Raw genomic sequence first — 12,895 nt, 5'->3', positions numbered from 1 at the left:
ACACACACAGACACACACACACACAAAAACACACAAACTTGAAGCAAAGTCACAAGGTGTTCATTTTAAAGACTCATCTAAATGCCAATGTAGACGTAACGGCAAATGAAAGAATCTTGTGTAACAAAAGATGAATCACAATGAGTGGTGGGACCTCTCTCGCTCTCACTCTCTCTGTCTATCACTCTCTCTCTCTGACCTCTCGCTCTCTCTAACAGTGAGACACCAAGACAGTTGCTCAATGAATGAGCGTGTTAGTTTTATTCTTACACTGTGCTGCTTCCCTGGTTATGGCTACTGGGGCAGGTGTTTAAAAAGGTAGATAAGAAACAGGAAATGAAGGGAAAACAGTGCATGCACAGCGTTTGTGGATGTGTGATGTTGACTGAGCATGTGTGTGTGGTGTTACTATTGTAAAAACGTGCGGGCACAACCCTCCCATTGGGTTATTGACTGTATAATGTCTGGATCTCCTCTCCCTGCTACTGTTTGTGTTAGCGTCTGTTATGCACATCGTATCCTCTACCATGGCTGCTAGTAAGATTGTACAATCTTCATCTCATCTTTGTTCTTCACCCCCTGACCTACTTTTATGTGTTTTTGTTTTATCTCTTTGGACCACTTTCTCTTCCCAAACAGGCTAGTCAAGTCCTTGTTCTGGCTTTTTCTGTTTATGAAGTATCTCCCACGCATGCACGCACGAGCACACACACACACACACACACACACACACACACACACACACACACACACACACACATGCATGCACACACACACACGCACACACACACACACACTCACACACACGCAGATATTCACAAACACACATACACACATGCACACACGCACACACACACATGCAAACACACACACACACACACACACACACGCACACACACACACACACTAACACCATGATGGACATGGTGACATAGTTAAGCCTGTGGCATACATGTAAGCGGAAAATGCTGAACGTTAAGCGCCTTCCATAAACAATGCAGCATCCTGCCTGTTTGCTGCGGAGGAGTTCCTACATCCACGTTAATAGAGTTAATGAATCATCAGTTAACTACACAGTCACTGATGAACGGCTGAGCCTCAGCAAAGGGTTCGGGACACAACCAGACACAGAGGACCCAGGGAAAAATACTGGCATTTGCTCAAAATGATGTTTGCAACATGTGTAAGTTGAAGATGGTGGAACCAAGTATATCTTACCAACACACTCAATAGCCCCGACTGGACTGAACTCACATCAACACCAGTAAAAGCATGAGGCTCTGCCCAAACAACGGATATGGAAGAGCACCAAGTCGAGGTTGAGTTTATGCGTTCAGTCCTTCCTTACAATAACAATCTGAGATGGGTTCACAGGACGAAAAGAGAGGGCAGACGCAGACCCTGATGCAAGCTTTAGGACGCCTGGTTTTAGGGAATGCTGTGCGCGGGAAGAAATAGAAAAGAGCGGAAGCTCTAAAAGACCTAGTAACCAATCACAAATCAATTTGAAATGAATTCTCAAACATTTGTTGGACAGGCTAGAATATGACACCAAGTCCTAGGTACTAGGTTTGATCCCCGCCGTTGTCAACGTCCACAGTCTAGCGGAACGAAAACACGCCATTAAGGAGCAGGTAAAGGATATCTAGTAAATCAACCAATAAAGACCGTTAGCTGGAACTCTGCATAAACAGCACCATGACAGTGTGGAAAGAAACTGTAACACAACAGGATTTACAATTATGGACGTCGTACAACACAACCCAATAATGTCATCTATTAACAGGAAGAACCACAGTCTAATGAGGGTTGTTTGTGATCACTGACTGAAACATTTACCATCAGCACATTGACCGGACATGGTTGATCATACGAAACCAGTAGAGATATGCTAGCAGAATTCTGATGTGCAAATAGTCTGTGCGGTGCAAAGACCGCTCATTTCATACTAAAGTATTTAAACATGGAGCTACTTGGAGTGTCTCTAAAAGTGCTCTGTAATAATCACTGTTATTTCCATCACAAAGAGCACTGTATTCTGGCCAGCTGACTCTCTTTTGCTCTCTTCTCACTCTCTGTCTCTCTCGCTCCCTCTGTCTCTCTGTCTCTCTCTCTCTTTCTCTCTCTCTCTCTCTCTCTCTCTCTCTCTCTCTCTCTCTCTCTCTCTCTCTCTCTCTCTCTCTCCCTCTCTTCATTGGACCTGCTTTAGCACTGTAGTGTCCGAACTTCCTGCTCTGCATAATCTCGGCTCTCCTCATTTGTTTACGTATTGTGACTTACACTTTTCTATGTGGATGATTTTCTTCCCTCTCTTTTCAATAGCTTTCTTCCCTCCCTTCTCTATTCCTTCACACTTTTTTTTTAATCTCTCACACTATTCTGTATCAAGCTATGCTCCTTACTCGAATGGCAGCTCCAAGTTGAATTGAATGTTCTGGCCTTTACTAACATTTTTGTAACATATCTTCTTGTCTCAAATGACTGAATAATGAATATTTGAGACATTTGGTTTTATTTTGACGACGCATTGACGAGGCACTGACATGAATGATTCCATGGTCACAAATGATTGCATTGTTGCATTGTTAAATGAAAAAGGCTTCATAATGGCAATGTTTCATAATGGAACAACACCATAGCAGGTGGCCACACTTTCAATGCTTCACCCTCTGCATTGTGAGAGAGAGATTTAGTCCTTAGTTAACATTCCTTCAGCTTCGATTTGTGCCGTTTATTTTTTCTCCACGTGAAATTATTCTTCCAGCCTTATTTCTTCAAATTTAATTTCACAGTGGTGCGTTTCCCTTCCATTTTCCGTCCTCCCCCTCACTCTCTCCCTGTTCTCTCTGCCCCGCTGCTCTTTGTCCTGCACTACCCCTCCCATCCACCCCGTGTCTCTTTCTCTGCAATTACGTGACTAATAGTGCCCTCAGCAGCCCAGGGACAGCCTGCTATTCACTACTGACAGCAAGAAGCGTTTAAACCTACGGCTTATCTTTTTTCAGAGCCGTACGCACACACATGTTGGAGGGAGCCCCTCTCTCCCCAGAGCTCCTCGACCCGAGATAACCCCCTGACTCCCTGAGAAAATATTTCTGACTATGGTAGTGTTCCGGTCACAAAGCGCCTGTAGATAACCTCCTGTATATCACCTCCTGTATATCAACTCCTGTATATCACCTCCTGTAGATCACCTCCTGTATATCACCTCCTGTATATCAACTCCTGTATATCACCTCCTGTAGATCACCTCCTGTATATCACCTCCTGCAAGTATATATATATATATATTGTGGCATCCCGACCCCCACCGGGAGGGTCCAGGGGTTTGTGGTGGAGGGCGTATACCACCTCCATCCACCAGCCGGCGACAGAGAGCAGCACAACCCCCCACCCAATCAGCCGGATGAGGGACACCTGGCCAGAGGGAGGACACGTGGACACAGACCTCTAAAAGGGGAGCGGTGGACCGACACGAGGAGAACGGAGACAAGGACGACACGAGAACGCCAGAGACTACGAGGCTCGCGGAGACCCTAGCTCAGCCATAATTGTTCTTAGAGTGTAGCACGTCCTCAAAATAGACGCCGACTGCGGCTTTAAACCTCGATTCCTGTGTGGTTCCTACCGGGCATTGACATTCGGGGCACCGGGTTGCCACATATGGTGGAGAATCCGGGCAACCTGACGACCCCCGCTACAACCCCCCTCAGCCGACATGCAGCACCCGGAGGAGAGTGCGGCGACGTTCGCCCAGCAGCAGCAGCGGGAGACCGCGGAGAGCCTAGCCCTGCTCCGCGAGGCCGTACTACGGCTCACCCAGCAGTCCGCCGCGACCGCCGCCGCGGCCGCGGCCGCCGCCGCGACCGCCGCCGCGACCGCCACCTCGACCACCGCCCCGACCAGCCGGCTCTCCAGGCTGGGCCCCGACGACGACGTGGAGGCCTACCTGGAGATGTTCGAGCGGACCGCCCAGAGGGAAAGCTGGCCGGAGGAGCAGTGGGCCCATATCTTGGCCCCGTTCCTCACCGGGCCCGCCCAGCAGGCGAGCCAGGACCTACCGGCGGAGGCCGCCCGGCAGTATTCGACCCTCAAACAGGCGATCTTGGCCTACTACGGCCACAACCTCGCGGCCCGCGCACAACGTGTCGCCGACTGGCGGCTCGACGACCGGGGCGCTGTCCGAACACAGATCGCCCAGCTCACTCGGCTGGTGAAGCGGTGGCTGACGGCGGGGGAAGGGCCCAAGCCCCATCGATCGGGTGATTATCGACCACACGCTCCGCCGACTCCCGCCGGACGCGCGACAGATGATGGCCCACCACCACCCCGACACCGTCAACGACCTGGTCCGGCGACTGGAGAACTGGCAGGTGGCCCAACAGAGCGCCCGAACCTGGACCACCCCACGACGCGCCGAGACCCGCCGGGACCCACGAGGACCCGCGGCTGGGGCCGCGAGACACATCCCCGACCCGCCGAGCTGGAGACAGGAGAGGAGCGAGTGGAGGCGCTGCTACGGGTGCGGCCAACCCGGCCACCTCGCTCGCGACTGCCCGGGGAACCGAGATGTGTCGATGCCGTCGGCCGACGCGGATCCGGGGGCGAACCGGCCCTGCATGCTGGCGACCTGCTGGGCGCAGGGGACGGCAGGGAGCCCGACCATACCGGCGCGGGTGATGAACCGGGACACGCAGGCCCTCGTGGACACCGGGAGCGTGGTCACTCTCCTCCGCCCCGACTTGGCGGGCGGGAAGGAAGGGGCCCCCATGGAGGTGGCCTGCGTGCACGGGGACACCCGGACGTACGAGACCTGCCACGTCGTCATACGGACCCCGCACGGGACGTTCACGACGCGGGCCGGGATCGTACCCCACCTCCCGGTACCGCTGCTGATCGGGAGGGACTGCCTGATCTTCCACCGGCTATGGGACCCCGCGCGAGAACGCCGGAGCCGGAGAGAACCACCACGCAGAGGGCTGAAGGGAGCGCGACAGGCCTACGGGGCTACCAGGCTCCCGTCCTCCCACGGAGGGCGAACGGAGGAAGACCAGGACTCGGCGGGGAACGGGCCCTCCCCACCGGGGTCCCCGATCCGAGCGGCGGGAGGACCCACCGGCGCTGGGACGCCGGACCCCGCCGGCCCCCCGGAAACCCTCCCGGCCCCCTCCCGAACGGACCCCCCGGAGGCGCCGGAGAGTTCCCCCCTCACCGAGTTCTCGGACTTCCTGCCGGAAGGGGGGGAAGGCTCGACCCGCCCCGGCCAGTTCGCCACGGCCCAGCTCCGAGAGGAGGCGCTAAAACACGCGTGGAGCCCTGTCTTGGCCCACGACGGACAGGCACGGGACTCGGTGAGTCAACCACCACACCCACACTTCAGCACCAGGGGGGGGACTGCTATACAGAGTAGTGGCGGGAGAGGGCGGGGTGAGGGAACAACTAGTGGTCCCGCGACCGTATGTCAGCAAGGTGCTCTTTATGGCCCACACACACCTCCTGGGAGCCCACTTGGGCATGGACAAAACCCGGGACCGGGTTTTAGCGAGGTTCTACTGGCCAGGGGTTAAAAGGGACGTAGAGCAGCACTGCCAGGCGTGTCCCGAGTGTCAGCGGGCAGCCCCTCGGGCCACGGCCAGAAACCCCCTGATTCCCATGCCCCTTATAGAAACCCCGTTCGACCGGATAGGCCTCGACATCGTGGGGCCCCTCCCCAAAACCAGCCGGGGACACCGGTACATCCTAGTGCTGGTGGACTACGCCACCAGGTACCCCGAAGCCCTACCCCTTCGCGCGGCCACAGCCAAGGCGGTAGCCAAGGAGCTCATGCTTCTGTTTAGCCGGGTGGGGATAGCCAGGGAGGTCCTGACAGACCAGGGATCGTGCTTTATGTCCCGTGTGTTTAAGGAACTGCTTAGCCTCCTCCAGGTCAAGCAGCTCCGGACCTCAGTGTACCACCCACAGACGGACGGCCTCGTGGAGCGTTTCAATAAGACGCTGAAACAGATGCTGAGAAAGGCCATGGATGCCGACGGGAAGAACTGGGACCAGCTGCTGCCCCATGTCCTGTTCGCCGTACGGGAGGTACCCCAGGCCTCCACCGGTTTCTCCCCGTTCGAGCTGCTGTACGGGAGGAGACCCCGGGGAATCCTGGACCTTGCCAAGGAGGCCTGGGAGAGCCAGCCGTCCCCCCACCGCACCACGCTGGACCACGTAGAGCAGGTGAGGGACCGCATGGCCAGAGTGTGGCCCATCGTGCGGGACCACCTACGGCGAGCACAGCAGGCCCAGGCGAGGGTCTACAACAGGGGGGCCCAGCTGCGGACCTTCCGCCCCGGAGACCTGGTGCTGGTCCTGGTCCCCACGGCGGAATGCAAATTCCTGGCCAAATGGCAGGGGCCATACGAGGTGGTCGAACGAGTGGGGGAGGTGAACTACCGGGTACGACAGCCCGGGAGACACAAGCCCACCCAGCTGTACCACATCAACATCCTGAAGCAGTGGAGTGGGGGGTGGATCCGCCAGACCCGGCACCCCCGGCGCTGGCGGCCCGAGGCCAATTCCCGGTGGTTCCGGTAGGAGAGGACCTCAGCCCGGCCCAGAAGCAGGACCTCGAGGAGATGGTGTTGCAGCACCAGGACGTGTTCTCGGAGGTCCCAGGGAGAACAACGGTCACCCACCACAATATCCGGACGGCACCAGGGGTAACCGTGAGAGTTCCCCCCTACAGGATCCCAGAAGCCCGGCGGGAGGCCATCCAGGAGGAGGTGGGACGAATGCTCCAGCTCCGAGTCATCGAGGAGTCACGCAGCGCCTGGTCCAGCCCAGTCATCCTCGTGCCCAAACCTGACGGGACGGTCAGGTTCTGCAACGACTTCCGGAGGCTGAATGAGGTCTCAGAGTTCGACGCCTATCCCATGCCCAGGGTGGACGAGCTAATCGAGCGCCTCGGGCCCGCCAGATACCTCACGACCCTGGACCTAACCAAGGGGTACTGGCAGGTGCCGCTGACCCGGACCGCCCGGGAGAAGACGGCGTTCGCGACCCCGGGGGGCCTATACCAGTACACCGTCCTCCCCTTCGGCGTCCACGGGGCCCCGGCCACGTTCCAGAGGATGATGGACCAGCTCCTACGGCCTCACCGGGCCTACGCCGCCGCCTACATTGATGACATAATCATCCACAGCGACAGCTGGGATATCCACCTCCGGCAGTTGCGGGCCGTGTTGGGGGAGCTACGGAGGGCCGGTCTAACCGCCAACCCGGCCAAGTGCCGCCTCGGGCTGGAGGAGACGGCCTACCTGGGGTACCGGGTAGGGCGGGGAAACGTCCGGCCGCAGGAGAGCAAGGTGGCCGCCATCCGGGACTGGCCCCGCCCCACCTCGAAAAAACAGGTGAAGTCGTTCCTGGGGCTGGTAGGGTATTACCAGCGATTCATACCCGGCTTCGCCATGCTGGCCAGCCCACTCAATGACCTGACCCGGAAGGCCTTGCCCGACCGAGTCCGGTGGTCCGAGGCGGCCGAGAAGGCCTTCGGGACCCTCCGCGAAGCCCTATGCTCGGAGCCGGTGCTCATAACCCCTGACTTTTCTCTCCCCCTCATTGTGCACACAGACGCTTCGGAAGTAGGGCTGGGGGGAGTGCTGTCCCAGGTCCGGGCCGGAGAGGAGCACCCAATCACCTACATCAGCCGGAAACTCCTGCCCAACGAGAGGAACTACTCCACGGTGGAGAAAGAGGCCCTGGCCATCAAGTGGACCGTGGGTAAGCTCCGGTACTACCTGATAGGTCGGGAGTTTACCCTGGTCACCGACCACGCCCCCCTGAAATTGATGGCCAGCGCCAAGGACACCAATGCCCGGGTGACGAGGTGGTTCTTGGCCCTCCAGGACTTCCACTTCAAGGTGGACCACCGACCGGGCAAGGAGCACACCAACGCCGATGCCCTGTCACGCCGGGATGCCTGCCTGGGTTGGGACCCAGCCAACCGGGGGCTTCATCAAGCGGTGAAGGAGTGTGGCATCCCGACCCCCACCGGGAGGGTCCGGGGGTTTGTGGTGGAGGGCGTATACCACCACCATCCACCAGCCGGCGACAGAGAGCAGCACAACCCCCCACCCAATCAGCCGGATGAGGGACACCTGGCCAGAGGGAGGACACGTGGACACAGACCTCTAAAAGGGGAGCGGTGGACCGACACGAGGAGAACGGAGACAAGGACGACACGAGAACGCCAGAGACTACGAGGCTCGCGGAGACCCTAGCTCAGCCATAATTGTTCTTAGAGTGTCGCACGTCCTCAAAATAGACGCCGACTGCGGCTTTAAACCTCGATTCCTGTGTGGTTCCTACCGGGCATTTACATTCGGGGCAACGGGTTGCCACAATATATATATATATATATATATATATATATATTTATATTGCTTTGGTCTTTGATAAGGAGGGCCAATGGGCTCAGGCGGAGCTGAGTGTCTGAAACCATTGATGTTTGATTCGGACGTGTAATCACAGGCATTCAACCATATGACACACCATCTCTAGTGGAAGAAGGCTAGTCAATTTCTATATTAAATAAAGGCCTATTAAATATGTTATATCTATTTTTTTATTATATATATGTGTGTATGTATGTATGTATGTATGTATGTATGTATGTATGTATGTATATATATATGTATACATACGTATATATACATATACGTATATGTGTATACATATATGTATATGTATATACATATATGTATATGTGTATACATATATGTATATGTGTATACATATATGTATATATGTATATGTGTATACGTATATGTATATATGTATATGTGTATACGTATATGTATATGTGTATACGTATACGTGTATATGTATATATACATATACACATATATGTATATGTGTATATGAAGACAGTTGATGATCACACCATAGGATTTGAGATCTTTATAAAGACCTCTCCGGATGCTGGTAAGCTTGTTGTTCCAGAACACTTAGTATTTAGAATCACGTTTAAGATTGAAATCCAGAAGCACGAGGGTCTATTTCTAACAACCAATCCATCTCATGTCCCAGTACATGAGGGTAATTGGGTTTCTATGGTCAAGTCTAATAACCCTTTTCATCAGTGGGACATGTGATCTAACCCTTTGATTAATTCAAAAGGATAAATGGCTATCAAAGTGAAACTTCCACCTAAAGTTGTGGGAAGATGTGAGAGTTGTGAAGTAAGAGAGAGCAGAAAAGCTAGAGAGAGCTAAATGTTGTATCTAAACAACCAAAAGAACCGTCCCCTCCCTCTCTGCTCCCTCTCTCCCCGTGTTCTCTTCTCGTATGATGCCTTCATGCACCTGGGATTGACAGACCAGATAGAGTCAACGAATAAATCAGGGAAGGAAATCTTAGCTGGATCGCTCAGGCAGGTGCACAGTCAACTTGAGACGGACGTGCTTGCAGAGCTTTCCGCTCACCAATAGCGGATCAAATGGATGGTTGGATTAGATGGATGGCTATGACCTTTATAACAAAGTACAGTCAAATTATAGCAATCAGACCTGTGGCACTGCATTTCAACTTCCAAGTGTTGCTACATGCAGATTCCAAACATGTGCAGCACGACAGAAAAGGCAATCTCCGACTTGACAGAGGAGATAAACGAGGAGGCCTGAGCCGTCCTTCTTATCTCCTAGAGCAGCAGCACTGCTGCTCGTCCCGCAAACCATGCTAGCTCTGATCTGGGCTCCGCTGGGAAGACCCAGCATATGTGCTGCTGCTGCTGTCTGAGCAGCTGAGTGACACGGCTGTGAGCCGGACAGACGAGGCTATTTTAAACAACCTCCTCTGTTAAGTGACACTGACCGAATACTTTCTCCCCCGCCATCCTGGGTGAATAGATTGCCTGCTAAAATATAATACATTCAGCACAGAGGACCTGCAAGTAAGCAATAATAATTGCAGAGGTGTGTTTGACCTCCTACAATCGACTGAAATGGCTGCAGAAGAATACATGGAGGGAAGGAGCTAATCTCCTCTCCAAAAGAAGTACTCATTATATATTATAATAACCGGAATAGATAATAATAATAATAGTAATGATCAGCCTGATGCTGTATTGTCTTCTGGTAAGATTCATATAGGCCTATGTATGCATTTGTTCAAGGCAAAGGCAGCGAAGCAGCAGCTCAGACAGCTGTGGCCCAGCCCTTGTGCACATGCCTGACCTTTTACCACACAGGCCCAGTGGTGCAAAGAGAACTGAATCGTGGAGTAAAAGTTCTGATATCTTAGTCAAAATTGTCACTGGTAAAGGTTCAGGCCATCAGTCAGGAAATCACTTGTAAAAAAGTCATAAAGTCGATCAGATTGAATGTATTTAAGCATCAAAAGTGAAAGTAATAAAGTAGGCCTATATAAATGTAAACATTTGCAGTCAGGGATCATGGATGTTTACAGTAGTCATCCACTGGTGGAGGAGGATGATGAGTTCGTACTGCTGCTTTCTCTTCAGCTTACGTCTTGCTGGGGTATTATTTGAGCTTCTTGTTGTGCATCAACTGTCAGTGAGATCTGCGCTTATATCCACACATGCACAACAAGCTGAAAAGTACAGAAGTCCAAAAGGATAATCTATTAGCACGATAAGAGAATTATTTCCAGATTTGATTTTGTAGCACACACTGCAAATATGTTTTTTGTAGGCAGTGAGGTATAAGTGAAAGTCTAGGGTTAGAGTTAGGGTTATTCCAAGTAAACTTTGTTACTTTACACCACTGCAAGGCCTACATGCACATGTGCCTACACAAATGCCTCAGCACTTACGTCAGTAGTTCTTTTTAGTATTTTTAAATTTATGAGAAAATAAATTCTGCTCCTCGGTTCCTCGGAATCAATGAGTAAATAATCTCAGAATTCTGAGAAAGGTTTTCATAAAAGATTCAAAAATCTTCTCTTGTTTTTCTGAAATAATGACATTTCTCAAAATACAGAAGCTGTTTTCTTAGAAGTAACCATTGTACTGCCCAGTGAGTTTAATCCAGTTTTATTTTGGTTTATGTTTGAGACGTTGGGAGATACTCGTGACCTTGAGTTATATTGATGGTATTGTTATTAGTTTGTCCATTTTGTGCAGGCACCGCAGGACTTTGGGGATGTTCAGATGAAAAGCCCATGCTTGACATTTCTGACCTTTCTCCAGGATCAGTTGAACCCATATGGCATGCTTCAAGGATATAAGGTGATGCATCATGAAATGCAGTCCCTTCTGTTAGATGTGGTCAAGCCAACAGTTGGATTACATCATTTGAAATGTTCAATAATACCTTAAATAGCTTATATCGACCCTGTACTTGAAATCCCCTTTGGCAGGTCAGGCTGATGAGCAGCCTGTAGGCTTACTCCATGCAGGTGAGAGTTCCTTACACAATGTCGAGGTATCTCAATGAGACAGAATAGGGAACAATTTTTGAGATAATTATGTCGTTAATTCAGAAAAACAAGAGCAGGATTTATTTCAGTACCTTGCAAACCACTATGGCAGTAGAAAGGTTTATTACTGCCCCCTGCTGTTTGAATAGGGATGAGTTTGGGGTTGTTTAGCTAAGTGCATCCCTAAACATATGCACATATAATGTGGATGTTTGGGGTACTTGGTGATTTCTCTAAAATTCAATCCATTTCACCATCAATATTCAGGTGTTAGGTCATAGGCTTAAGTAATATGATCATTTTATTTGTCTTCATTTGAGAGTCTCCAACTTAGACATGATACAGCTGTCCTAATATTTGATCATTATTGATTGAGGTGGTACCTAGAATGAGAACCAATGATTAACTAAAAGTCACTCATTAATAATTAAAACAAATTAAATGTTGGGTAATGAATAAAACAATGTCAATCCAGGTCGAGGTGACACTACAGCATGGGCCACATAAAGTGTTAGGCAGGATGTGGGTTTTTGAGGTTTGATGCAGCTGACATTTGTCAAAGGGGACAAAAGGATATGGTGGTTTAAGAGCTGGCGTTTTTTTGCTAAAGACGTCATTGTTTGCATGTTGCTCGGCTAGGTGGGGTAATGTACCAAGTAGCTACATCTGAAGACAAATCTAATTATAACAGGTAATTAAAGCTTACCAAAGCAGAAGCATCTTGATGAAGACTGGAGTTAAACTATATTAGAACTGGAGATATAGATATCTAGAGTATACGTTCATATATATATGTAGATAGATAGATAGATAGATAGATAGATAGATAGATGTAGATATAGGTATATAGAGTTATATAGATATTTATACAAATACATAGATATATAATAATCAATAGTTATACAAGACAATTGCTGTCTTTTCAAATAAATAAGCCCCTAAGGCCAATCAATAAATGAATAGGGGTATTATATGGATGTTAGATTGGTTAGAAAGCCACAACACTCCTACCTGACCGTGCGCCCCTGAGTTTGAACAACACTCTGGACCTGAAGCCCGAGGCGTCGCTGTGGGACCGGACTCTGGCCACGGGTCCGATGGGTAGGAACAGGCCTACCTTCAGCTCGGTGTGGCTGTCTGCCTCCTGCTCTGCCATCATCGATGGATCATCATCGGTGTTATTATTTACCTTCCGACAGCCCTCTGTGTCTCCCATGCTCCTCCCATTTGAGTGTAAAGTTGTTTCTCACTACCAATGAAAATGTTCACAAAATGTTCACTCAGTATTGAGGCCTGGTATCATGTATAAGTTATTGCACTGGTTATGTTTAATACAATACCTATGCTAAGACATCTTAAACAAAAACATAGGTGAAAGTAATATTCAGATCGTATGACACGTCAGCGGAATGCTAACATTTCCACTTCATATCTGGGATGACAGATCCTTAAATCGTATTTGAACATTAAATATAAA

General features: G+C 50.9%; 1 protein-coding gene across 2 annotated transcripts in view; it reads right to left on the bottom strand.

Annotated features, from left to right (window-relative positions):
- phactr2 (phosphatase and actin regulator 2) overlaps window positions 1–12,577 on the bottom strand; it is a gene marked incomplete at its 5' end in the record, with an annotated part of 44,979 nt that extends 32,402 nt beyond the window's left edge. For both annotated transcript variants that reach the window (XM_079730078.1, XM_079730079.1), the window contains one exon: window positions 12,430–12,577. In XM_079730078.1, the coding sequence (XP_079586204.1) occupies window positions 12,430–12,577 (148 nt within the window). The remainder of the gene's footprint in view (window positions 1–12,429) is intronic.
- Between the last annotated feature and the right edge of the window lie 318 nt (window positions 12,578–12,895).

Source organism: Pollachius pollachius (genome assembly GCF_949987615.1).
Source record: "Pollachius pollachius genome assembly, chromosome: 2".
NCBI classification, from domain to species: Eukaryota; Metazoa; Chordata; class Actinopteri; order Gadiformes; family Gadidae; genus Pollachius; species Pollachius pollachius.
This window is presented reverse-complemented; position numbering and strand designations above follow the sequence as displayed.